We start from the raw sequence: 27123 nt of genomic DNA, 5'->3' as shown, positions 1-27123 counted from the left end.
GTAGGCCGGGTTGTTTGACCATGTAATGAGCTACGTTCTCACTGTCCTCCTCCCTGCCCTGCGGGTGATGTGATTGGACAGGACCCTGTGCGTGACGCGACAGGACAGGCTCGTACACGCGCTGAAGCATCCGGAACAGTCCGCAGAAGGCCGTGCTGCACTGCTCCGCCAGGCCGGGACTGGGCCCGCACAGAACCAGGCAGTGCGGTGCCAAGCCCCGCCCCTCTGGGAAGCCCACGTGGGCCAACCTGTCGGGACCCAGCACCACGGGCTTGCAGAATGTCACCGTGGCAACGTGCTCCTCTCCAATCAGGCTCCAGTCACCGGGGTCGGCAAAGAGCTCCGCCCCCGCCAGCCGACAGAACAGCGCCAGCTCGTCACTGTCCACGCACTCCACCACGGACAGGCCGGCCCGCCGAGCGAGGTCCAGCGCCAGCTCCGACTGCTTCGCTGCCGAGAGCAGCAGCCCCACCCTCAGCCTGCGCAGGCAGGCCACGCCCCGCTCTGCCCTCCCGCCCACCCCGCCGCAGCACCTCTGCGCCTGCGCCGCGCTCGCCAGGTTCAGAGAGACGCCAGGGGGCGCCAGAGGGGACTGGAGCGGCACGCTTGTGGCCAGCGCTCGGAGCGGCCCGTCGCCAGGGCAACGCACCGCAAAGTCTCTGTGGATCACCAGGCCCTGGAGGACCCGGGACCGGCTCACGGGCAGGCCTGGTACGGGCGTGTGGAGCGCGGCGAAGTGGCGGGCGATCAGGGTCACGCCGGTGCAGTCCTGCTCACACCGCCACCTGCGGTAGAACTCGCAGGCCGTCTGGCTCAGGACCCCCCAGTGGGAGCTCGCCGTCTTTCCCCGGAAGTAGGCGTCCGTGAGCGGGCGCAGGTGGGCGGGGTCCTGGAGAAGGGACAGGGCGCGAGGGGCGAGGCCCTGCCCGATCACGCCATCCAAAACGAGCGTCTGGAAGGAAAGCAGAATGTGAGCCACGCGGCGGGCCTGAATGCCGTGGAGATGGTCGCCGTGGATACCCCGCAGAAGCGCCCCCAGCAGGAGAAGGAAGGACTTGGCTCCATCACCCGTGATCTTACAGTGTGCTGATACACATCCCACCAGGACTCTGTCACAGGCACAACACAACACCATTATCAGCACACACATCTCTATCCATAGTCTTTTACTCACCATTACTCATCCAGTATGATTTACACAGTTACTCATACAGAATGAATTGCAGTTACTCATACACATTGCTAATTGCGCAGTATTATTTACACACTGTTACTCACACAGTATGATTCACACAGTTACTCATAAACATTGCTAATCACACAGTATGAATTACACACTGATACTCACAGTATTATTTGCACACTGTTACTCACAGTATGATTTACACAGTCACTCACACAGTGATTTACACACTGTTACTCAAACAGCTTTTTCCACTTGTATACTTTCGTTTCTCATTTATAGTGCAAACGTCACATCCCCAACATCGAACTGTCCATACTGCAGTAAGACGTAGTGGTGAAAAACCGTTTTCTGGGCTGGAGGAATGGAAGAAGCCCCAGGTTGTTGGCTGTGCTGTGTTTCAGTAAGAGGGAGAACAGGTTCTGGGGCCTGTTACCTGGCAACGGGATGGTCAAGCCGAAGCAAGGTAAGGATCCTGCGGCCATCCCTGGTGATGAGGACCTCTCCAGAGTCGCGGGTGAAGAGGACCTGGCCCCCGGACGGACCGAAGCACGGGCCCACCACCGCCTCCAAGGCCTGGGTGACCTGCAGCAGGGTCCCCAACTCCATCCTCTGCACCCCCTTCATCTCCACACTGCCTTTAACAGGGGCCTGCTGTACACACAGGGCGCAATCACTGAGCTGCATTTCCAACACAGACACAGCGTACTCAATCTGAAATGCACACGGTGCATTTCCCACACAGACACAGCGTACTCAATCTGAAATGCACACGGTCTATTTCCCACACAGACACAGCGTACTCAATCTGAAATGCACACGGTGCATTTCCCACACAGACACAGCGTACTCAATCTGAAATGCACACAGTGCATTTCCCACACAGACACAGCGTACTCAATCTGAAATGCACACGGTACATTTCCCACACAGACACAGCGTACTCAAACTGAAATGCACACGGTGCATTTCCAACACAGACACAGCGTACTCAAACTGAAATGCAGGACTCCAACCCTGTAGGGTAACCTGTTCAGCAAACAAACAATCCTGCCAAGTACAAAACTAGCACTGAAATCACATTTGCCTAATCAGAATCAGACAAAACAATCCTGCCAAATACAAAACTAACATGATCGCATTAGCCTAACTAGGTACATTGAGCTAAACTAGAGGCTAGGGAGGGGTGGGGAGAGGTGCAGCCTGAAGAGATGAGTCTTTAGTCTGCGCTTGAAGGTAATCAGATTCTCTGCTGTTCTGACCGCCACGGGAAGGTCATTCCACCAGCGAGGGGCCAGAACAGACAGCAGACGCGAACGGGAAGTACAGACACGAAGAGGGGGAGGTGCCAAGCGTCCAGAGGTGGCAGAACGGAGAGGTCTGGCTGGTGTGTAGGGTCTGATGATCCTCTGGATGTATCCTGGTGCTGACCCCTTAGCTGCCTGGTATGCAAGCACCGAAGTCTTAAATTTGATGCGAGCCATAAGAGGCAGCCAGTGGAGGTCAGTGAGCAGGGGGGTGACATGGGAATGTCTGGGGAGGTTGTAGACCAGACGAGCTGCGGCATTCTGGATGAGCTGCAGGGGTCTGATGGCGGGTTATTAATAATAATAATAATAATAATAATAAACAAATAATAAATTAAGGAATTAATTAAATACAAATATTAAACTCTAACCTTAAACTCTATTATTAAATATAATAATTTCCTATAATAATGTATTGATATCTATAATAATTATCTATAATAATTTATTATTGAATATAATAATATTATATATTATATTAATTATATCATATGTTTACATTATATATTAATATCAGCATGAGGGTTAACATGTGACTGTTTTGCCAGAGGCTGGGGGTGCACACGATTATTAGGTGCATCGTGTTCATCACAGCTGCCTTCTGGTAAATGGACTGCATTTCTATAGCGCTTTCATCCAAAGCGCTTTACAATTGACGCCTCTCATTCACCCATTCACACACACACTCACACACCAACGGTGAAAGGCTGCCATGCAAAAGTACCAATCAGCTCGTTGGGAGCAATTAGGGGTTAGGTGTCTTGCTCAGGGACACTTCGACACGCCCAGGGCGGGGGATCAAACTGGTAACCGTCCGGCTGCCAGACAACCACTCTTAGCTCCTGAGCTATGTGGCCCCACACTGCACTGCCTTACGCCTGGTCTACACCGCTTACCTCGCCTGCGCGTGACGGCTACCTCGCCGAACTGCTGCGGCTCGCATGCATGTGTGTGTCCACACCGCCAGCGCTGCTGCTGCGGCGCTGCTACTGCCAGCCCTATCTGTCTACATTGAGTTTGCCTTTGATAATGGCCATCAATAATAGAATGTTTGATTTCATTTCATAAATTTAATTTATATTTAGTTTAGACAGAAAAAGGTTAAGAAGTGTGTGCTCAATTGTAAAAAAAAAAAAAAAATTAGGGCCTAGTTTCAGATCTTTACAAAAAATGTTATAGACAGAGGGAACTGGAGTAAGCAGTCAACGATTTGGAAACTCCCAACTTCAGCCTTGAGTCTCACCCTCTGGAGTTCAGCCCCTTGTAGTAGCGTCACAAGACCACCGGATGGCAGAAAGCATCCACTTTGTGTTTCCAGTATTCCAGTACAATAGCAAAAGTAAATACTCTGATATTTTCGACTATTTCAAGCTCCTGCCACGGCACATAATGGTTTTATTAAATTCCATTTAGCATGAGGATGGCGGTGCAATTTCAAAGAAACACTGCACTGGTTGATACACTGAAGATGCTCATTTTGTTATATTGTACACACAGAGCACGTACACAGCGCATCAATACACACATATGCACGCACATGCACAATATGCACACACACGCACACAAACAAATATACACCATGCTCACCCGATCATATAGATAGATGGTTTGATACTGTGGTTTGTGTCTTTGGAGGCCCTACTAGACTGAATGCTTTTCTTTCTGGGGAGGCTACGCTCCTTCGGTGTGTGTAGCAGGATGCTGGCCATGTTCTACCAGATCATTGTGGCCGGTGTCCTGTTCTACACCTGTGTGTGCTGGGCTGGGAGCCTCTACTCCAGGAACACAAAGAGGCTCAAACTGATCCAGAAGGCCAGCTGCCACCCTCTGCTGTTGTTTTGGGTGCAGTGGGTGTTTGCCGACTCTCCCCCCCCCTCTCTGAGCCAGCCCCCCTTCTCTGCTTCCTCGGCCAGCCCTCTAGCTGCCCTCCTCAGCCTTGCCCCTGCCATGCCCGTGTTCTCCAGAAGGTAGAGCACTGACTGGCGGGTGAACCCCCAGCGTCCCACCTCCACTGGATATACTGTCGCTCTCTAACCGACCTCCTTACACTCCTTACACTCTCACACTCCGCTGCCAGGTCGGAGTACTTCAGGCGTTTCCGCTCATAGGCTGCTTCTGCCCCCTCCTCCCATGGGAGGGTGAGCTCCATAAGGAGCACCACCTTCACCCGAGAGGACCACGTCTCCATATAAGGAGCACCACCTTCGCCCGAGTAGAACACGTCTCCATATAAGGAGCACCACCTTCACCCGAGTAGACCATGTCTCCATATAAGGAGCACCACCTTCGCCCGAGTGGACCATGTCTCCATGTTAGGCCACAGGAACGCTGTGCTGATTTCATTTGGGAAATGGAGTTGTGGATTGAGATCTACACGCATGCTCCACCCTCTGCCTGGAACCAGGGCTCTACTCCCACCTTTGTGTCCAACAGTCCCCCCTCCCTCTGCTTGCCTCACAAAGTGGGTTTGATGCTCTTTCACAGGAGAGGCGTCTCTGTTTGCCTCCTGTCTGCTGGTCTCTAGTAATTCCAGAAGCTTCCGCAGCAGCTGGTCATACCTCCACCTGTAGCACCCCTGTGCTGGAGCCGTCTCACAGCCTGACAGAACGTGCCGGAGGCCTGCTCTGTGTCCCTGCGCTGGAGGCCTGCTCTGTGTCCCTGTGCTGGAGGCCTGCTCTGTGTCCCTGTGCTGGAGCCGTCTCACAGTCTGACAGAACATGCCGGAGGCCTGCTCTGTGTCCCTGTGCCGGAGGCCTGCTCTGTGTCCCTGTGCTGGAGGCCTGCTCTGTGTCCCTGCGCTGGAGGCCTGCTCTGTGTCCCTGCGCTGGAGGCCTGCTCTGTGTCCCTGTGCCGGAGGCCTACTCTCTGTCCCTGTGCTGGAAGTCAGCTCTATGTCCCTGTGCAGGAGCCGTCTAACAGCCTGATAGACCTGCTCTGTGTCCCTGTGCTGGAGGCCTGCTCTGTGTCCCTGTGCTGGAGGCCTACTCTGTGTCCCTGTGCTGGAGGCCTGCTCTGTGTCCCTGTGCTGGAGCCGTCTCACAGTCTGACAGAATGTGCCGGAGGCCTCGTTTGGGTGCAGTACAGAGCGGACGGTCTCATTCGCACCAAACCATTAGCGCAGGTTCTGAGGAGAAGGCAGGGTGTCATAATTGGCCCTGATCAGGAAGCTAAGCCTGGCTTGTGGTATCTTCCACCAGTCTGACCCAATGAGCGATCGGTCCTCCACACTTTCCCACGCTGTCCATCCTCCCAGACCACCTTAGCAAACTGTTAAAACCTGCTACCTCTCCTGCGCCATCCATGGTGGGATGACCCAGAGTCTTCTGTGTCCCTCTGTTTCCCTGCTGGGGGGGGTTGTGTCCCTCTGTTTCCCTGATGGGGGGGGTTGTGCCCCTCTGTTTCCCTGCTGGGGGGGTTGTGCCCCTCCGTTTCCCTGCTGGGGGGGTTATACTCCTCTGTTTTCCTGCTGGGGGGGTTGTGCCCCTCTGCTTCCCTGCTGGGGGGGTTTTGTCCCTCTGTTTCCCTGCTGGGGGGGTTGTGCCCCTCTGTTTCCCTGCTGGGGGGTTGTACCCCTCTGTATCCCTGCTGGAGGGGTTGTGCCCCTCTGTTTCCCTGCTGGGGGGGTTGTGCCCCTCTGTATCCCTGCTGGGGGGGTTGTACCCCTCTGTTTTCCTGCTGGGGGGGTTGTGCCCCCTTGTTTCCCTGCTGGGGGGGTTGTGCCCCCCTGTTTCCCAGCTGAGGGGAAGCAGTCAGGTAGAAGCAAACTGCAAACATAGAATGCATATCAGGCCACTGCTATATGTACCACAATTAAACCATCAGTGAAAGCCCAGGATATACTGGTATATTTATAAATCAATGACAAACTATGTTCTACAGCATATCCACCAATTTACCCACCCAGATATCATTTCTGATTAACAATGTTGTACATTTTCAGCTCTCATAAAACGCCAGTAGTACAGATTCTGATGTAGTCAGCTGAAAGGAACTTCTTAGCTTACAAAGGAGATGGTACAGTAGAATGGGCACATCTAATTTGTTCAGGTGCAGGGCATAAACAATATGTAGAGTTAAAAAAATGTCTGATGTTTGAACAGACTAGGCAGAATTTGTGTCATTTCAAACAGATTGGAATATGGGTTTAACATCAGCATGCCCTTGGAGCTGAGTGAGTACGTTTAACATGGTCGGTGAAAATAGCGGTGATATGTGTTATTCAACCAATCATTTAAACAGAAACATTTACACTCTAGACATTTGACATGTAAACAGTAAAAATAACACATACAAATGCAACATTACAAACTTGCACCAGCAGGTCTTATCTGATATAAGAAAAATCACATTATCAGAACAGACAGAACAGACATTGCCACAGGAATACCAATCGTGCTGCAATGCGACTCACCTGGGCAATGTTGCTGGAAGTGATGAGACAGAATTGCAAACATCTTGAATTTTGCCAGTCAGTCTGGCAAATTGAGTTTTCCACATTGAGCCAAAGCAATCATAACATACTGTAATGCATTTGTAATGTGTGATGGCAGATATCAGAAATGCATCTGAAAAAATGAGAAAAAATGTAGGGTCTCAGGAACATCTCAGAGACTGGATGTCATGCAAACCACACTTCTGCCCTGGTTTTGGCTTAGTGGTCTAATCCATTCAACTGATGTGCAGCAGATCCAGGTCAAACCTACAGGAAAACCATTTCTTTGAGAGGTAACATAAACATACCAGCTCAATAGACAAGCAGTGCCTTTTCAAAATGTATTGAGTTGTGGTTACACTACAGCAACAGAAGCAAGCATTCATCAGACACTACACAACTTCTCTTATAATGGATTTTATTTCCACTACTGTAGATGAATGTCATTGCTTCAACTGCAGATTTTAGCCCCATGCTGATCTACTCAAATTGAGCCCAAACATAATCCCATACAGAATATGAAATAAGTACTACTGTGTCACAGGAGTTCAATACATCACACAATAATAAATCACAACAGCAAAACATTTGATATTTTAATAATTCAGGTTTAATCATTGCATATTATTGTCTGAAAATACAGAAAATTAAAGCACAAAAAAAAATCCTAAAGAATTAATAAGGAAACTCAATCCATCATTGTTTACAGTAATGAAAGGAAATAAGTACACTGCAGTGATCATTCTGCATTCTCCCTATCAGCTGCATTTGCCAACAGAAATTTGCACATTGGAACTCTTGTGAAAATGAATGAAAGCAACGGTAAAAACTAGTAAAATGCACATTTAAGTGGAGGAGTTTGCCACTGGATTCTTTAAAAAAAGATGCAGATACAGGAGATAGAATTATTACTTCAAAAACATTTTACCCTGCCATCTTTTGGCATTATTACTCTCAATGTTATATTAATGTTTTAATAATCAAAAGTACATAAACACACCTTGAACATTTGAAATATAAATGTATTAAAATGTAAAAAAATATCAGATTTAGACAGCAAGTGCTTAACCTGAACTGCTAAAAGATAATACTCTTATGTACAGGGGTTAGGCTGTACTGAGGTTATATATATATAATATTGGGCACAGCTGAAATTGCACTGGTAAGGCATTGGTCAAGGAATGGTTGCAAGTGTGTCGATGTGTGTGTGTGTGTGTGTGTGTGATTGGGTGAGAGTGTGTGTGCGTGAATTTGTGAATGTGTGTGCATACATGTGTACGTTTGTGGGAGTGACTGTGGATGTGAACGTGTGTTTATGTGTGTGAGTGCATGAGTATGTGTGTGCCCGGATTGTGTGTGTGTATGGGTAAGAGAAAGTGTGTGTGCGTGCGTTTGTGTGAATGTGTGTGTGACTGTGTATTTGAGTGTGTGTGCGTGCAAGAGAATGAGTGTATGTATGTGTATGTGTGTATGTTTATACGTGTGTGTGTGTGTGTGTGTGTATGGGTGTCAGAATGTTTGTGTATACATGTGTATATGGTGTGTGCACACATGTATGTGTATGCATGTGTGTGCATGTGCGAGTGCATGAGTATGTGTGTGTGTGCGTATGGGTAAGAGAATGTGTGTGTTTATACATGTGTGTGCATGCGTACGTGTGGGAATGAGAGTGTGTGTGTGTTGACACGTTTATGTTTGTGCGTGAGTGCATGAGTGTGTGTGTGTGCGTGCGTTTGTGAATGTGTGTGTCCGTATACTGTATGTGAGTGTGTGAGTGAGAGAAAAATTGTGTATGTGTGCATACAGGTATGAGCGTGTGTATGTTTGCATGCGCGTGTGTGTGTGTGCATGAGATTGTGTGTGTCCGTGTGTAGGTGTGTGTGAGTGACTGGGTGTGAGAGTGTGCATGCGTAGGTGTGTGAGTGCGTGTGCATGAGTAAACATGAGTGTGAGTGCGTGTGCATGACTGAGAGAGAAAGGGTGTGTGTGACAGTATGTGTGTATATGATGGAGTGTATGTAAGAGAGAGCGGGTGTGTGTGTGTGTGTGTGTGTGTGACTGGGTGTGAGAGAGGGTGTGTAGGTGTGTGAGTCTAGGTGCATATGAGTGTGTGTGTATATATGTGTGAGTGTGTGATTGAGTGTGTGTGTACGTGTATATGAGTGTGTGTGTGTATATAGGTGTGTGTGTGTATATTTGTGTGTGTGTGTGTGTGTGTACATGAGTGTGCATATACATATATATATCTGTGTGTGTGTGTGTATGTGTGTGTGCATGTTTGTGTGTGCGCGCATGTGTGTGTGTCTCTACTCCAGTTAGCAGAGGGACACTGAGAAGTGTGTGTATTGACACGTGTTTGTGTCTCTGCAGGCATGTATGTGTGTGTGTGCGTGCGTTTGTGTGAATGTGTGTGGATGTGAGTGTGTGTGTGTGAGAGAGAGGGTGTGTGTGTGTGAGTGACTGAGTATGAGAGAGAGAGAGAGAGAGTGTGTGTACACACGGTTATGAGCGTGTGTACATATGTATGCATGTGCGTGTGCGCGTGAGAGTGCACTGGTGAATGTGTGTGTTTGTGTGTGCGAGAGATTGTGTGTGTCCACATGTAGGTGTGTGTGTGCATGTGTGTGATTGGGTGTGAGAGAGTGTGTATGTGTGTGTGAGTGTGTGTGCACGAGTGTGTGCGTGCGTGGGTGTGTGAGTGCGTGTGCATCAGTGTACATCAGTGTGTGTGTGCATAGGTAAGAGAATGTGTGTGTGTTTATACATGTGTGTGCATGCGTATGGGAATGTGAATGTGTGTGTGTTTATACATGTGTGTGAATGCGTACGGGAATGTGAATGTGTGTGTGTTTATACATGTGTGTGCATGCGTATGGGAATGTGAATGTGTGTGTGTTTATACATGTGTGTGCATGTGTATGGGAATGTGAATGTGTGTGTGTTTATACATGTGTGTGCATGCGTATGGGAATGTGAATGTGTGTGTGTTTATACATGTGTGTGCATGCGTATGGGAATGTGAATGTGTGTGTTGACACGTGTTTGTGTCTCTGCATGCATGTATGTGTGCGTGCGTGAGTGCATGAGTTTGTGTGTGTGTGTGTGCGTTTGTGTGAATGTGTGTGGATGTGAGTGTGTGTGTGTGAGAGAGAGGGTGTGTGTGTGAGTGACTGAGTATGAGAGAGAGAGAAAGTGTGTGTGTGCATACGGTTATGAGCGTGTGTACATATGTATGCATGTGTGTGTGCGCGTGAGAGTGCACTGGTGAATGTGTTTGTTCGTGTGTGCGAGAGATTGTGTGTGTTCATGTGTGTAGGTGTGTGTGTGCATGTGTGTGATTGGGTGTGTGAGTGATTGGGTGTGAGAGGGTGTGTATGTGTGTGTAAGAGTGTGAGTGTGTGTGCACGAGTGTGTGCGTGCGTAGGTGTGTGAGTGCGTGTGCATGAGTGTACCTCAGTGTGTGTATTTGTGAGTGCGTGTGCATGAGTGTGAGAAAGCAAGGGTGTGTGTGGATGTGTGGATGTGTGTATGTGGGTGTATGTGTCTATGTGTATCTGAGTGAGTGTGTGTATGTGTATATGAGTGTGTGAGGAGTGTGTGTGGAGTGGGTATATGAATGTGGTGTGTGTGTGTGTGTACATGAGTGTATGTATTTGTGTGTGCGTGTATGTGTGCGAGTGTGTATGCGCACGTGTGTGTGTGTCTATGCGTGTGTGCATGTGCATGTTTGTGTGTGCGCGCACGTGCATGTGTGTGTGTGTGTATGCGTGTGTGTGTGTGCACGTGCATATTTGTGTGTGCGTGCACGTGCGTGTGTGTGTGTATGCGTGTGTGTGTGTGTGTGTCTCTACTCCAGTTGACAGAGGGACACTGAGGCATCACACACTCCAAATCCAGCACAGAAGGGTGTGTGTTGAGTGAAGTGTGTGTGGAATCTGTGCAGGAGGGTCAGTGTGTCAGAGTCAGAGACGCTGTAGAAGGACAGAGTGCCGGCCGGACGGTCCACACACACTCCTACCCTGCACACACACACTCCTCTACCATCATCATCATCATCATCACACACTCCTGCTGTGCGGTAGGGGGGGGCAGGTATGCGTGTTTGGTTATAATTGTGACAGACAGAGTATCTGGGTTTACCAGAGTGACCGGGCTTAAAGCAGCTCAGACTCCAGGAGTTTTTATTCTCTCCAAACACACAGTCAGAATCCCCTCCTGTCCTGCTGATTCCTTTATCTGTCACTGCTATATAAACCCCTCCCCCCTCAGACACACTGAACTCAGCCTCCCAGTAACAGCGCTCACACACACTCTCTCTGCACACAACCTGGCGCCAGTCCTCAAATCTCTCTGGATGATCAGGATATGGCTCCCATCTCCCCGGTGTGTGTGTCACCCTCCTGTTCCCCTCAGACAGAGACAGGAATCTGTGCGCTGTGTTTGGATCCAGTGTGAGCTGACAGCCGTCTGCACACCAGAGACATTAATGAGATTAATTATCACTATTAATATTCACCTTATTATGTATGTGAGAGAGAAAGGACTGTCATAGTACCTCTGTGTATGTGTTTGTGTACATGTGTGTTTCTGTTTGTGTGTTTGTGTGTGTAAGAGAGAAGTCTCTCTTTCTCTCTCACACACACACACACACACACACACACACAGAGTGTGTATCTATGCAAAGTGTTCTGTCGATACAGACTCACATTTCCTGGGTCCTGGTTTGGTCCTGTTCTCTCCTCCATGGTCCACACTGTAAGAACAGCAGAACAGAATTCTGAATTTTAACCATCCTTTATTTCCACTCTTAACACACCAATGACATCACATATATAAAAACAAAGGCACAATAAAACACAAAACCATGATCATATGAAAAAAACACAAATCTGTCAGAAAGGAAACTTATTCCATTCACTCACCCTGTTCCATGTGCAAAAATAGCTCCCCTCTCTCCACTGAACATAAAACACCCTTATAACACACACACTCTGAAACACAATCAGGTTCTCCATTGCTTTGTAAAACTGAAACTCCACCATCACTGTGTCCCTGATCAAACCCCTAACTACAACAACCATATCTTATTTACTGCAGTGATCCCATGCAGCACCCTCCACAGGAGATCCCCAACTCTCTTGAGTAACGCTGGTTTGTACAGTGCCCTCCGTGCCCCCATCGAACTCCTTTTGTGTGTGTGTGTGAGGTGCACTATGGAAACTCTCTGTACTTACAGCAGTGTGAGTGTGTCCAGTTTAGCAGCAGACAACGCTCTCACTCCTGAGTATCCTGGGTGATTGTGTCTCAGGTCCAGCACTCTCAGGTGTGTGTATGTGTGTGTGTGTGTGTGTGTGTGAGGAGCATTGTGGAAACTCTCTGTACTTACAGCAGTGTGAGTGTGTCCAGTTTAGCAGCTGACAGCGCTCTCACTCCTGAGTCTCCTGGGTGATTGTATCTCAGGTCCAGCTCTCTCAGGTGTGAGGGGTTTGAACACAGAGATGAAGCCAGAGAATCACAGCCTCTCTGTGTGACTCTACAGCCTGACAGCCTGCAGAGAGGACACACACACCTTACATGCATTAATATAAACTAACAGGGCTGTGTGTGTAAAACACACAGCAGTGTGTTACACACCTTACACACATAAATATAAACTAACAGGGCTGTGTGCGTCAAACACATAGCAGTGTGTTACACACCTTACACACATTAATATAAACTAACAGGGCTATGTGTGTCAAACACATAGCAGTGTGTTACACACCTTACAGCACATTAATATAAACTAACAGGGCTATGTGTGTCAAACACATAGCAGTGTGTTACACACCTTACAGCACATTAATATAAACTAACAGGGCTATGTGTGTCAAACACATAGCAGTGTGTTACACACCTTACAGCACATTAATATAAACTAACAAGGCTGTGTGTGTCAAACACATAGAAGTGTGTTACACACCGTACAGCACATTAATATAAACTAACAGGGCTGTGTGTGTCAAACACATAGCAGTGTGTTACACAACTTACACACATTAATATAAACTAACAGGGCTGTGTGTATCAAACACACAGCAGTGTGTTACACACCTTACACACATAAATATAAACTAACAGGGCTGTGTGCGTCAAACACATAGCAGTGTGTTACACACCTTACACACATTAATATAAACTAACAGGGCTGTGTGAGTCAAACACATAGCAGTGTGTTACACACCTTAGACACATTAATATAAACTAACAGGGCTGTGTGTGTCAAACACATAGCGGTGTGTTACACTCCTTACACACATAAATATAAACTAACAGGGCTGTGTGTGTCAAACACATAGCAGTGTGTTACACACGTTACACACATGAATATAAACTAACAGGGCTGTGTGTGTCAAACACATAGCAGTGTGCTACTTTACAGCACATTAATATAAACTAACAGGGCTATGTGTGTCAAACACATAGCAGTGTGTTACACACCTTACAGCACATTAATATAAACTAACAGGGCTGTGTGTGTCAAACACATAGAAGTGTGTTACACACCGTACAGCACATTAATATAAACTAACAGGGCTGTGTGTGTCAAACACATAGCAGTGTGTTACACAACTTACACACATTAATATAAACTAACAGGGCTGTGTGTATCAAACACACAGCAGTGTGTTACACACCTTACACACATAAATATAAACTAACAGGGCTGTGTGCGTTAAACACATAGCAGTGTGTTACACACCTTACACACATTAATATAAACTAACAGGGCTGTGTGAGTCAAACACATAGCAGTGTGTTACACACCTTAGACACATTAATATAAACTAACAGGGCTGTGTGTGTCAAACACATAGCGGTGTGTTACACTCCTTACACACATAAATATAAACTAACAGGGCTGTGTGTGTCAAACACATAGCAGTGTGTTACACACCTTACACACATGAATATAAACTAACAGGGCTGTGTGTGTCAAACACATAGCAGTGTGCTACTTTACAGCACATTAATATAAACTAACAGGGCTGTGTGTGTCAAACCCCATCTACAGCTCAATATAAAATAACAGGGCTCTGGAATTAATCATGCCTATTTAAGAAAATGACCAGTTAAACTAAATTTGAACAGATTCAATTAATTTTCATAATTTTGAAGAATGTATGAATAGAACCGATTTGACGCTTCTCAAAAATATGTTTATTCCAACTGATGTCAGATTTAAAATGTGTTTCTACCAAGAGGAAGAACAGGAAAATGTTGCATTATTTCTGTGAAGAAAAATAACTCTCTTGTCTATTTCAACATTAAAAACATTAGTAATATCAGTGCTATATTTAGTCATTATTAATATTAGTGCTGTGTTGTGTCACATTGAAACCCTTTTTGATTGAAGGGGTTTGTGTTTGTACTCACCCCAGTCTCTGCACTTTACAGTGTGGGTCCTCCAGTCCAGCAGAGAGCGCTCTCATTCCTGAATCCTGCAGCTCGTTGTCTCTGAGCTCCAGATCTCTCAGCTCTGAGTGAGGAGAACGCAGGACTGAGGCCAGAACATCACAGCAGCCATCTGTGAGATTACACCAACCCAGCCTGTGGAGAGACCACACACACACACAAACACACACACACACACACACACAAACATGCACATGTACACACACACACACACACAAACACACAACACACATGCGCACACACACCACACAGACACACACACACAATTGAAATTCACTGCTAATTGTCACACTGTGCACCTTGGCAGCAGATAAATGTGGAAATTCCTATTTGTACAGTACGTGCATTTCTGGGATGTACACAGTACACACAAAAACAGGAAGAGTTTATATTAATTATGTTCATAAATTATTCTGACTAATCCACAAAAAAAAGGTTATCACTTGGCTCAATTAACAAAAAATAACTAAAAATAAGGAGCCAATTCAACTCCAGGTTGGGGGCTTCCTGCAAGGATTTCATTAACAAAACTGTTCCATGTTGCGATGATATCACATGGCAAACAACATGATTGCAAACATATTTCATTTGCAAACACAAGAAACTGCACTAGTATGATCACTATGGTGTACTTTACCTCACCTTCAGTCTACAAACATCTTTATATTTTAAAAACATTCAATCTTCATCTAATAATGTAACCAAGGCGGCAAATGAAATACACTGCAGCGCCATCTGCTGGCTGCAGAGAAACGCCACAACTGATTATTGCCATTGACTGGTACTACAGGTATATGGAGGACCAAAAATGTAAAAATAATAAATAAATAAATGACTCAATAAATGAATTAATGTATAAATAAATAAATACAAAAGCAAGAAAATGTAAAAATTAATGAATGTACAAATAAATTAATAGGCAAAATCTGACAAATGGGTATTTGCATTTATTTCCATATTTATTTCTTGATTCATTCATTTCTGTGGATGTTCATTTCCATATTTATTTATTGCTTGATTCATTTATTTCTGTATATATTTATATCCTTATTTATGTTTTGATTAATTTATGCTTATATATATATTTCTGTATTTATTTCTGTATTTTTTCATCCATATGTTAATGTGGGGGCCGTCAATGCAAATATGTCATAGTGTCACAACATTTCCATTGGTTGATCGATACCAGAGTACGTAGATTCACTGTACATGCCTTGCTTTAACACCGGTTGCTTTTTACCACATTTACGTTAGTAGGGCAGAGCAGGGCAAAATGTAACACAGATTTTATTTTTTTGGTTAGGTAGTGCAACTTGAGTGACGTATTTCAGGATAAACACTCTTATGGCCCTTGCTTTCTCTCCAACGAAAGGTTAGGGATTTTGATAAACATTTTGGGAGACATTGCCAAATAAAGTTTGTTTTGGTGATATGTAAGCACATTGTTTTACCATAAGTATTTTTTGGGTGCTGTAATGTGTGTGCATATCAAAGGATCCAAATGTATGTAATCATAAACAGTCTTTTCGTGACTAACTGATTGCATATTTTTGATAGAGCAATCAGCTCCACCTGCAGGATTAAGACATGCACGCAGACTCACAGAGCAAGGGAACAGGATCGAAAAGGGAGGACATTCAACGGGAACTGCAGAATAATGCTGGGATAACTTCAGAAGGGAAAAGAACAGGACCACATAGAAGAGTTTATGATAAACTTTACTTTGGAGCTTAAAGAACTGTGGTATACATACAGTATGGCTGCACTCAATCTCCTGAACAAGCAACCTCACTACCTCACTGACGTCTTACATTGGTTGGTATATCCTGTTTCAAAAAGCCTAGGTCTCCACCTAGTGGATAACCTGACTGCACTACAAATGTACAGTATCGTGATAAGTTTTCACCAGTTGGCAATAGGCTATGAAAAACATTTAAATGTAATCAATAGATAGATTAGAAACAGTGTTTGTATCCTAAAACATCAAACTGTATTGAGTTACCTTACTTTGTGTGAACCTTTATAGGTATTAAAACTCTTTCTCTCCTTCTCCCCATCGGACACACAGGTCCCTGCCCGCATCTCCGCTTGCCTGAGGGACATACAGAGCTGGATGGACAATCACCACCTGAAGCTCAACCCAGGAAAGACAGAGCTAATCTTTATTCCTGCTCTATCCTCTCCCCTCCTCGACTTTTCCATTTCCTTAGGGGACACCGTAGTGACATCATCACCCTGCGCCAAGAATCTCGGAGTGATGATGGACAACAGGCTGTCCCTCTCCAACAACATTGCAGCAGTAACCCGGGCATGCAGATTTTTCCTATACAACATCCGCAGAATCCGCCCCTTTCTCACCACCTACTCAACCCAGCTCCTGGTCCAAGCAATGGTTCTATCCCGCCTGGACTACTGCAACTCTCTTCTGGCTGGACTACCAGCATCTGCCACCAGACCCCTGCAGCTCATTCAGAATGCTGCGGCTCGTCTGGTCTTCAACCTCCCCAGACACTCCCACGTAACTCCCCTGCTCACTACCCTCCACTGGCTGCCTGTTATAGCTCACATCAAATTCAAAACATTGGTCCTAGCATACCAGGCAGTCAAGGGATCAGCCCCAGCATACCTTCACAAGATATTCAAACCCTACATGCCAGCCAGATCCCTCCGTTCTGCTACCTCAGGACGCCTAGCACCTCCCCCTCTTCGCACCTGCACTTCCAGAACACGTCTCCTGTCTGTTCTGGCCCCACGATGGTGGAATGACCTCCCTGTGGAGGTCAGAACAGCTGAGACTGAACAATTTCAAACAACGACTGAAGATCCACCTCTTCAGGCTGCACCTCTCTCCATCCCTCCCTTCCCCCCTGTAAATGACTAAACTTAGGGTTGTAACTAGGCAGCTGTTTCATAGGTGACTTAGGCGCATCAACTGTCTTAACGACTACTTGTATTTTTATTTATTTTTATTTTTCCATAGATTGCGTTGTTGCCGTTCTCGTTGTTAGTGTTAATCAGTTTAACCATCAGGGTCCAAGTTGAACTATGCGGTTGTTCCCTGTACTTGGACCGGTACTTCTCTCTAGGGGTTTCGTCATACTTGTTCCTGGTTATGGTTATACACTTTGTTGTACGTCGCTCTGGATAAGAGCGTCTGCCAAATGCCTGTAATGTAATGTAATGTAAAACTTAGGTTAGCTCGCCATGTCAGTTTCTGAATGGCACGTCCCAGAAATTCCATTATGGTGTGAAATCATAATTAGGATGTAGGTGTGAATGGTTTGTATTAAAAATGATTAATCTAGTTCTAGTTATATTTTCAGAATTGAGCCAAATAGGAAAACTGTTGTTTCCTATACAGGCAAGAGATAGCCAGAGGCTTGAGCCTGGCTGACCTAGCTGAAAATGCTAGTCCTCATTATGTGCTCTTTTGTGTGGATGCCTTGACAGTTTGTTCCAGGTAGCTGCATCACAGAGATTGACCCTGTAGTGATCAGCCATTTGGAGGAAGTGGCTCTTCCCCTGAATGTTTCACTCCATAATTCAGATTACGCCAGATCAATTGGATGCCCTTCTCACATACTGCCTGAGGAAGCACTGGAGAGTTATTTATTAGTTGGTTTGTCTGTTCATCATGTTGCAGCACAATGAATTAACAATTAATCCCTTGCATGTCTACTTCCCATGAGTTCTCAACAGGATGCTTAGCAGGGTGATCTACACTAGATCATTTAACCCTCCTGTTCTGTTCATTTTTTAGGTACAGCAAAAATGTTCCCGGGTCAATCCCCATACAGGGGGGGTTTGCAAATACATGAAATGAACCATTTTCATTTAAAATGTTGATTACACTAATTAAGGCCAGTAGAAGAAGTTTCATACTGAAAAAATAATTTTAAGTATTTTTCCTAGATTTTCAAACTTTAAAAAGAGTCAATTTGACCCGCAACATAACAGGAGGGTTAAACTTAATACACTTATGCGAAGCAAGTTTTACCCATCTATGCCTCAGTGGTATTTCTCCCATCTCATTAGTAATGCATTAATTGGTGTTGTTATGAGTGCCCCACAGCATATCCTCAAAGCTCTTGCCTGTTTAACATGTGATGCCAGGAAAGGAATTGGGGTGCTGTCCACCAGGGGGCAGCATCGGCCCTACAGAGAGGTATTGCTGCAGCTGTGGCCCATTACCTAACCATGGGCTCTATAAGAGGCCTAGCTTCCAGGCCTAGGGGAGGGTGCTTTTAGATGGTGTTTGGGAGCGTGGCTATGGACAGGTGATTTTTTTCCTTACCGCAAAAATTAGCGAAGCCATTCAAGCCGTTGCGGTAACCGCCATAAAAAAAATTATAATTTAAACCTCCGGGCTACGATTTTGCTTTTTTACAAGTACATTTCTGGAATGGCTGTTTCTGAAAAATAGGTTCTGCCCAGCAGTTCATACCGTTTGTCGAAGGACTGAAGCATAGCTCGGAATGATGGCTTCCCTACAGTCCGGAAGGGCACCATCTCCACAACCAAATACTTTGTTACAGTTGTTGTAAGTGCTCGCCACTTGTTGCTGTCCCGGTTGCATTTAGTCACTCTGGTAAATGCCTCTGAGACTCCTAACTGACGTAGTGCCGAGCCGGTACCTCCCGAGGTAGATGGGGTGCCTTTCATTGCATCGTATAACGGACCTAAGATGCGATGCTAGATTTGTTCTGTTTCCTCGCATGACCTTGATTTTCTTGCTGCAAATGCGGCACACTGCCTCATCCAAATTCTTTGGCTTTCCATGTTCATCGGGCTCAAAGCCAAAATGTTCCCAAATAGGAGAAGTAACGTTGGGTTTCGCTACAAGATCCATGTTTTTAGCCTAATTTGAAGCGAAAATTTTCCATAGCCAACAGTTGCAAAGCACGTTCTGGGTGACACGTTCTCCGATCAGAACATTAACTGCGCAACTGTGAGTGGAAACTTTCGAACACATGGCGTGAAGAAAATAGGCTACACAATTATAATTATAATTATTTTTAAAATTGCATTGCATTTATTTCAGATCACAACTTTTACAAGTAAAAATTGGAACATAAACAATTGGCCTAAAATAAACGGGGGAAAAAACAAAACCCAGCGGTGAAGCGGTGATCAGCTTGACTCTGCGGTGGACGTGACGTGATTGCGTTACCACGGTAATGCAGTAACCGCGGCAGCTCTAGTTTGTCGGCCACTGACCTGTGTTCAAAGCCTCTCTACCTACTCTGAGAACACTGTCCTCTAGCTGCGCTTCTTGCTAGTCTTCTCAGGTGAACTGTTCTAGCTGACCCAAATTGAGATGAGTTGCAAAAGCATACAGCTCAGGAACACCTTCTGCTGGAACACCTAGTTTGTCTGCCAAGTGCACATCACTGTCACTAGACTCCTGCACATGCACACGACCACAAATCGCCTTCACATCACCCTGTGAAAGGTTTCTCCATGTCTCAGTGTCCTGTTCAATCCAGTTTCGGGAAAGCAAATCAGCCTCAACATGGACCTTCTCAGGGGGATATTTTACTTCAAAATCGTACGTGGCTAGGGCAGCAAGCGACCTATGCCCTGTAGCATTAAGTTTCCCTGTCGTCAACACGTGATTGCGTTTCCACGGTAATGCAGTAACCGCGGTAGCTCTAGTGTAAGTATGAATTTCATTAGAGTGAAGAGCAGGTAGTGAATAATGGGGATGGATGAAGACTGCAATATGTGACAGAAGTGAATTCATTCGCAAGAGCAGTTAGGGGTTGGGTGTCTTGCTCAAGGACACTTTGACACGCCCAGGGCGGGGTTTGAACCAGTAACCCTCCGACTGCCAGACAATCTCTCTTACCTCCTGAGCCATGTCGCCCCAACTTCGGGAGGAACGACTTTGGAATGTGCTCAATTTTGGGAGTACTAGTTGATCAAAACCTTTCAGGTTCTAGGCACTGTGCTGTTGCAGTAAAAAAGCCAACAGGATGCCGGGATAGGAGTGAGTATAATTCAAGGCTCCAGAGTGTCACCATTTTGGGTGCACATGCGACCAAAAGTCTGTCAAGTGCGACTAAACATTTTCATTGGTCGCACCGGTGCATCTGACATTTAGCAGGTCTGTCTCTCTGTGTGAGTGTAGTGTTATTTTTTTTCCCACCCACATTCTGCGAAGACCCGCCTCTACTCTGCCTCTGATTGGCTCTGACCCTGATATTCTTCTTCGCTGAATGCGGGTGGGGAAAAAAATAAGGCATGTGTGTATTAGTGATGTGCGGATGGCAGTTATATCCGCGGGCACCACGGTTAATCTGCGGATCGGGTGGGCCGAGTCATAAAAATTAACATTCTGATTAATAGCGGATGGGTTGTGGGTGGGTGAAATAATACATCATTAATGAGGAAAATATTAATTACATTCTCTAAAATGTGAACATATTTTAAGCTTCATTTTTCGTCAGGCGTGAATTAGCAGACTAGACTCTCGTTGCGCCAATTGCGGCGTCCATTTGTCTTAAGCAGCAATGGAGGCAAAAAAGATCCGAGAGAGAATTTAAAAAGGAGAATTAAAAAAGGAAGGGCAGAAAAGTTCTGTGTGGGAGCGATTTAGTGAATGACGAGTCAAGTGCTGGGTATGTCATATGCAACAGCTGCGAAATAATGAGAAATAGCGGTAATGTGTGATCGGGTGCGGGTCTCTAAATCGGAGAAAATAATTTGTTCGGGTGGGTGGCGGGTGGATGATTTATGCGTACATGTGGATTCGGATGACGTCAGAGCCGATCCGCGCATCACTAGTGTGTGTGTGTGAAACCGCGCCCTGTACTCCTCCGGGAGCAGCGCACACTTTTATTTGAGTTATTTGAGTTTGATTTATTTATTTGAGTTTGTCAAGCACTTTAAACATCAGCACTTTTTAAGTTTATTTTTTAAACAATTGAGGTTATTGCCATTTCTTGTTTGTGCTGTGATTTAAATAAAGAGAAAACATTTATCTGCACCTTTATTCCTGTTTACAATCATTTACATAACGTGTTAAGAAATTACCAATGTGTATGGGAACTGACAAAAAAGGTAACACTTAAAATGTATTATTACGGCGCCAAAAGGCGCGGTGAAAATTTTTGGGTCTAACTAAATTATGTGCTGGTGCACCTAAATGAAAAAGTTAGGCACACCAGTGCATCCAATGTAAAAAGTTAGTCTGGAGCCCTGTAAATCCAAGGAAGTTATACTTATTTTATACAATACCTTTGTCAGACCACACTTAGTGAACTGTGTGCAGTTCTGGGGACTGTACTACAAGAAAGATATAGAGGATCTGGAAAAGGTTGAAATAAGGGAAACCAAACTGGTTCCTGGTATGAAAGATAAAAGTTTTGAGGAAAGACTTCAGATGCTTAACTTCTTCAAGCTTAGTAAAAGTAGACTCAGGGTTATTTGATTGAGTCTTTTAAATTCATAAAGGGGATCAACAAAGTGAACTACAAGAGATTCTTCAGGTTCAGCTCTGTTAGTATGACGAGGGGGCATAAAAGGAAATTAGCAAAAGGTAAATTCCACACCGACGTTAGGAAGTATTTTTCACACAGAGAGTAGTCACTGTGTAGAATAGCTTGGCGCATGTCATGTAGTAGAGGCAGAAACTCTGGGGGTTGTCAAGACCGGGCTTGATACGATGCTGGATACTATCTAGTTTGTAGGTAAACCAAGCACTAGTGGTAGGTAGTAAAACGGTGAGCATGTCGGGCTGAATGGCCTATTCTCATCATTATGTTATGTTATGTCATTTTTGTTATGTTATGATCGACTTGAAACATATTACTGAACTGAAATGGTCCATATTTCACAATGTCAATCATGCATTCAGCATTCAGTCATCACCTGTGACCTGATACTACAGACTCCACTGAAAACTTACATTCTGGTCAAGAACCACAAACCTGGCAACCCTAAGACTCATGAGGGTTTATCCTGCTTTTCTTTGTTGTGCTAAAGCAGTTAGAAGAGAGGGATGAGAACAATGTGGACAAAGAAAGAATTCTGGTGGACATAGGAGTAAACAGAGAGAAAGCACTTCATATATTTCACTGCACAGAGCCATAATCACTAATTCTATTTAGTTAAGGTCACACAGTACACAGCACTACTCACCCCAGTCTCTGTAGTTTACAGTTTGGACTCATCAGTGCAGCACAGAGCAGCTTCACTCCTGAATCTCCCAGGTTATTGTAGCTGAGGTCCAGATCTCTCAGGGTTGAGTTTGATGACTGAAGAGCAGAGGCCACAATTTCACAGGACATCTCTGTGAGGTCACAGCCGTTCAGTCTGCAAAAGAGAGTTGATATATTATTGTATTTTTAAATAGAGCAATATCCTGTAAAATGTGATATGTGCAATGTTACAGTAATCATGTTGAGTGATGAAGAGTGATACTGAGGATCTGCAGATATCCACCCCACACTTGCTGCAGCTGTGCTTCAGCTGAACTTACTGTAAGAGGCCCTCTGTGTCAGTTCTGTTCTTTCCTAATACAGCTAGGTCTATTACAGGATCCAGAAGAAGCCACGGGGAGATGACAGACCAGCAGGTTGAAGGAGCCATGTCTTTTCCCCTCTTATTGTAGCTTTCCCCATTGCATACTTGCACAATTAATAAGAGCATTTCTCCTCTTTCTGCCCTTGCATGTCCACTTCCCATGTGTCCTCAATAGGATGCTTAGCAGGGTGATCTACACTAGATCATTTAAACTTAATCCAGTTATGCAGAGCAAGTTTTACCCATCTATGCCTCAGTGCTATTTCTCCCATCTCATTAGTAATGCATTAATTGGTGTTGTTCTGAGTGCCCCACAGCATATCCTCAAAGCTCTTGCCTGTTTAACATGTGATGCCAGGAAGTGAATTGGGGTGCTGTCCACCAGGGGGCAGCATCGGCCCTACAGACGGGTATAGCTGCAGCTGTGGTTCATTGCAATCGCATCAGCTGTGGCCCATTACCTAATCATGGGCTCTATAAGAGGCCTATCTTCCAGGCCTAGGGGAGGGTGTTTTTAGATGGTGTTTGGGAGCTGGGCTATGGACAGTATGGTGGGTTGGTGCCAGTTTTGTTTGGAGCAGCTAAAGGTGCATATAATAACCCTGTGCTCTATATAGCACAGTAGTGGATTCTCCTTGTGTTCCTGCTATATAATGACCCTGTGCTCTATATAGCAGTGAGGAGTCTCCTTGTGTTCCTGCTATATAATGACCCTGTGCTCTATATAGCAGTGAGGAGTCTCCTTGTGTTCCTGCTATATAATGACCCAGTGCTCTATTTAGCAGTAAGGAGTCTACTTGTGTTTCTGCTATATAATGACCCTGTGCAACCTCTACCCTCTGCCTAGCAAGATAAGTAAAGCCAACTGCTGTAGAATTTAAATGTTCTGAAATCCAGACTTTAGCTTTGGATTGGAACCACAGAAGAGTGACAAAGCTAAGTGATGCAACATTGCACCTAAACAGCAGTTTGCATGTTGATCAGATTGACACTCTTCCCTAAGATGTACACACATACCCTATCGACCAATAGTTGATTTACCAACAGTAATAATATCTGATTTATGCTCAATATCTTCAGAAACGCCACAACCCTGTAGCACACACAGGTGTGTAATGTGAATGAGTACAACTCATCTTCATCACAAGGTCAGCATGAGAAAGAGAGTGGGGTATAAGTTAGAGCTGCCGCGGTATTGATTTATTTCCTTACCGCAAAAATTAGCGAAGCCATTCAAACCGTTGCGGTAACCGCCATAAAAAATTATAATTTAAACCTCCAGCTACGATTTCGTTTTTTACTTTCAAGTACATTTCTGGAATGGCTGTTTCCGAAAAATAGGTTCTGCCCGGCAGTTCATACTGCTTGTCGAAGGACTGAAGCATAGCTCGGAATGATGGCTTTCCTACAGTCCGGAAGGGCACCATCTCCACAACCAAATACTTTGTTACAGTTGTTGTAAGTGCTCGCCACTTGTTGCTGTCCCGGTTGTATTTAGTCACTCTGGCAAATGCCTCTGAGACTCCTAACTGACGTAGTGCCGAGCCGGTACCTCCCGAGGTAGATGGGGTGCATTTCATTGCATCGTATAACGGACGATGAGTGGTCCTAAGATGCGATGCTAGATTTGTCTCGTTTCCTCGCATGACGTTGATTTTCTTGCTGCAAATGCGGCACACTGACTCATCCAAATTCTTTGGCTTTCCATCTTCATCGGGCTCAAAGCCAAAATGTTCCCAAACAGGAGAAGTAACGTTGGGTTTCGCTACAAGATCCATGTTTTTAGCCTAATTTGAAGCAAAAACTTTCCATAGCCAACAGTTTCAAAGCACGATCTGGGTGACACTTTCTCCGATCAGAACGTTAACTGCGCAACTGTGAGTGAAAACTTTCGAACACATGGAGTGAAGAAAATAGACTACACAATAATAATTATAATTATTTTAAAAATTGCATTGCATTTATTTCAGATCACAACTTTTACAAGTAAAAATTGGAACATAAACAATTGGCCTAAAATAAACGGGGAAAAAAACAAAACCCAGCGGTGAAGCGGTGATCAGCTTGACTCTGCGGTGGACGTGACGTGATTGCGTTACCACGGTAATGCAGTAACCGCGGCAGCTCTAGTTTGCCGGCCACTGACCTGTGTTCAAAGCCTCTCTAACTACTCTGAGAACACTGTCCTCTAGCTGCGCTTCTCGCAGGTCTTCTCGGGTGAACTGTTCTAGCTGACCCAAATTGAGATGAGTTGCAAAAGCATACAGCTCAGGAACACCTTCTGCTGGAACACCTAGTTTGTCTGCCAAGTGCACATCACCCTGTGAAAGGTTTCTCCACATCTCAGTGTCCTGTTCAATCCAGTTTTGGGAAAGCAAATCAGCCTCAACATTGACCTTCTCAGGGTGATATTTTACTTCAAAATCGTATGTGGCTAGGGCAGCAAGCCACCTATGCCCTGTAGCATTAAGTTTCCCTGTCCTCAACACGTGATTGTGTTTCCGCGGTAATGCAGTAACCGCGGTAGCTCTAGTGTAAGTATGGATTTCATTACAGTGCAGAGCAGGTAGTGAATAATGGGGATGGATGAAGACTGCAATATGTGACAGAAGTGAATCCAGAAGTCGGTGAAAACCTGGCAAATGAAACTCAGTACAGCTCAATGTAAAGTTCTACATGTGGGAAATAAAAACATCAGGCTAGATTACTTTATGGGAGGAACGACATTGGAATGTGCTCAATTTTGGGAGTAATAGTTGATCAAAACCTTTCAGGTTCTAGGCACTGTGCTGTTGCAGTAAAGAAGCCAACAGGATGCTGGGATAGTAGTGAGTATAAATCAAGGCTCCAGAGTGCGATCATTTTGGGTGCACATGCGACCAAAAATCTGTCAAGTGCGACTAAACATTTTCATTGGTCGCACCGGTGCACCTGATATTTAGCAGGTCTGTCTCTCTCTGTGTGTAGCGTTATTTTTTTTCTCCCACCCGCATTCTGTGAAGACCCACCCCTACTCTGCCTCTGATTGGCTCTGACCCTGATATTCTTCTTCGCTGAATGCGGGTGGGGAAAAAAATAAGGCATGTGTGTATTAGTGATGTGCGGATCGCAGTTATATCCGCGGGCACCACGGTTAATCTGCGGATCGGGTGGGCCGAGTCATAAAAATTAACATTCTGATTAATAGCGGATGGGTTACGAGTGGGTGAAATAATACATCATTAATGAGGAAAATATTAATTACATTCTCTAAAATGTGAACATATTTTAAGCTTCATTTTTCGTCAGGCGCGAATTAGCAGACTAGACTCTCGTTGCGCCAATTGCAGCGTCCATTTGTCTTAAGCAGCAATGGAGGCAAAAAAGATCCGAGAGAAAATTAAAAAAGGAGAATTAAAAAAGGAAGGGCAGAAAAGTTCCGTGTGGGAGCGATTTAGTGAATGACGAGTCAAGTGCTGGGTATGTCATATGCAACAGCTGCGAAATAATGAGAAATAGCGGTAATGTGTGATCGGGTGCGGGTCTCTAAATCGGATAAAATAATTTGTTCGGGTGGGTGGCGGGTGGATGATTTATGCGTACATGTGGATTCGGATGACGTCAGAGCCGATCCGCGCATCACTAGTGTGTATGTGTGAAACCGCGCCCTGTACTCCTCCGGGAGCAGCGCACACTTTTATTTGAGTTATTTGAGTTTGATTTATTTATTTGAGTTTGTCAAGCACTTTAAACATCAGCACTTTTTAAGTTTATTTTTTAAACAATTGAGGTTATTGCCATTTCTTGGTTTTGCTGTGATTTAAAGAAAAGAAAAACATTTATCTGTCCTTTATTCCTGTTTACAATCATTTACATAATGTGTTAAGAAATTACCAATGTGTATGGGAACTGACAAAAAAGGTAACACTTAAAATGTATTATTACGGTGCCAAAAGGCGCGGTGAAAAATTTTGGGCCTAACTAAATTATGTGCTGGTGCACCTAAATGAAAAAGTTAGTCTGGAGCCCCGTAAATCCAAGGAAGTTATACTTATTTTATACAATACCTTTGTCAGACCACACTTACAGAATTGTGTGCAGTTCTGGAGACTGTACTACAAGAAAGATATAGAGGATCTGGAAAAGGTTGAAAGAAGGGAAACCAAACTGGTTCCTGGTATGAAAGATAAAAGTTTTGAGGAAAGACTTCAGATGCTTAACTTCTTCAAGCTTAGTAAAAG

At 45.1% G+C, this 27123-nt stretch overlaps 2 protein-coding genes and 2 long non-coding RNA genes across 4 annotated transcripts in view; all 4 read right to left on the bottom strand.

Moving 5' to 3' along the window:
* LOC118219210 overlaps positions 1–27123 on the bottom strand; it is a 92837-nt gene that overhangs the window by 3442 nt on the left and 62272 nt on the right. The gene's annotated exons all lie outside the window — the stretch shown is intronic.
* On the bottom strand, positions 873–1907 carry LOC118218949 (Bardet-Biedl syndrome 10 protein homolog). Its single transcript, XM_035401726.1, has 2 exons — positions 1620–1907; positions 873–952 (listed from the first exon to the last, which is right to left on the bottom strand). Exons 1-2 carry the CDS (start codon positions 1868–1870, stop codon positions 931–933), a joined length of 273 nt encoding a protein of 90 aa, XP_035257617.1. The 5' UTR covers positions 1871–1907; the 3' UTR covers positions 873–930.
* On the bottom strand, positions 16349–18106 carry LOC118218978. The gene is made up of 2 exons (XR_004763622.1): positions 17567–18106; positions 16349–16414 (listed from the first exon to the last, which is right to left on the bottom strand). It is a non-coding gene; the product is annotated as an uncharacterized LOC118218978 (long non-coding RNA).
* On the bottom strand, positions 18617–25480 carry LOC118218962. Its single transcript, XR_004763606.1, has 2 exons — positions 24501–25480; positions 18617–19056 (listed from the first exon to the last, which is right to left on the bottom strand). It is a non-coding gene; the product is annotated as an uncharacterized LOC118218962 (long non-coding RNA).

Source organism: Anguilla anguilla, chromosome 19 (assembly GCF_013347855.1).
Source record: "Anguilla anguilla isolate fAngAng1 chromosome 19, fAngAng1.pri, whole genome shotgun sequence".
NCBI lineage: Eukaryota > Metazoa > Chordata > Actinopteri > Anguilliformes > Anguillidae > Anguilla > Anguilla anguilla.
This window is presented reverse-complemented; position numbering and strand designations above follow the sequence as displayed.

Coding starts and splice junctions, on each gene's coding strand:
- LOC118218949 (XM_035401726.1), bottom strand. CDS start 1,870: ATGCAGCTCAGTGATTGCGCCCTGTGTGTACAGCAGGCCCCTGTTAAA. Junction 953..1,619: donor CTTGACCATCCCGTTGCCAG/GTAACAGGCCCC, acceptor CTTTCCTTCCAG/ACGCTCGTTTTGGATGGCGT.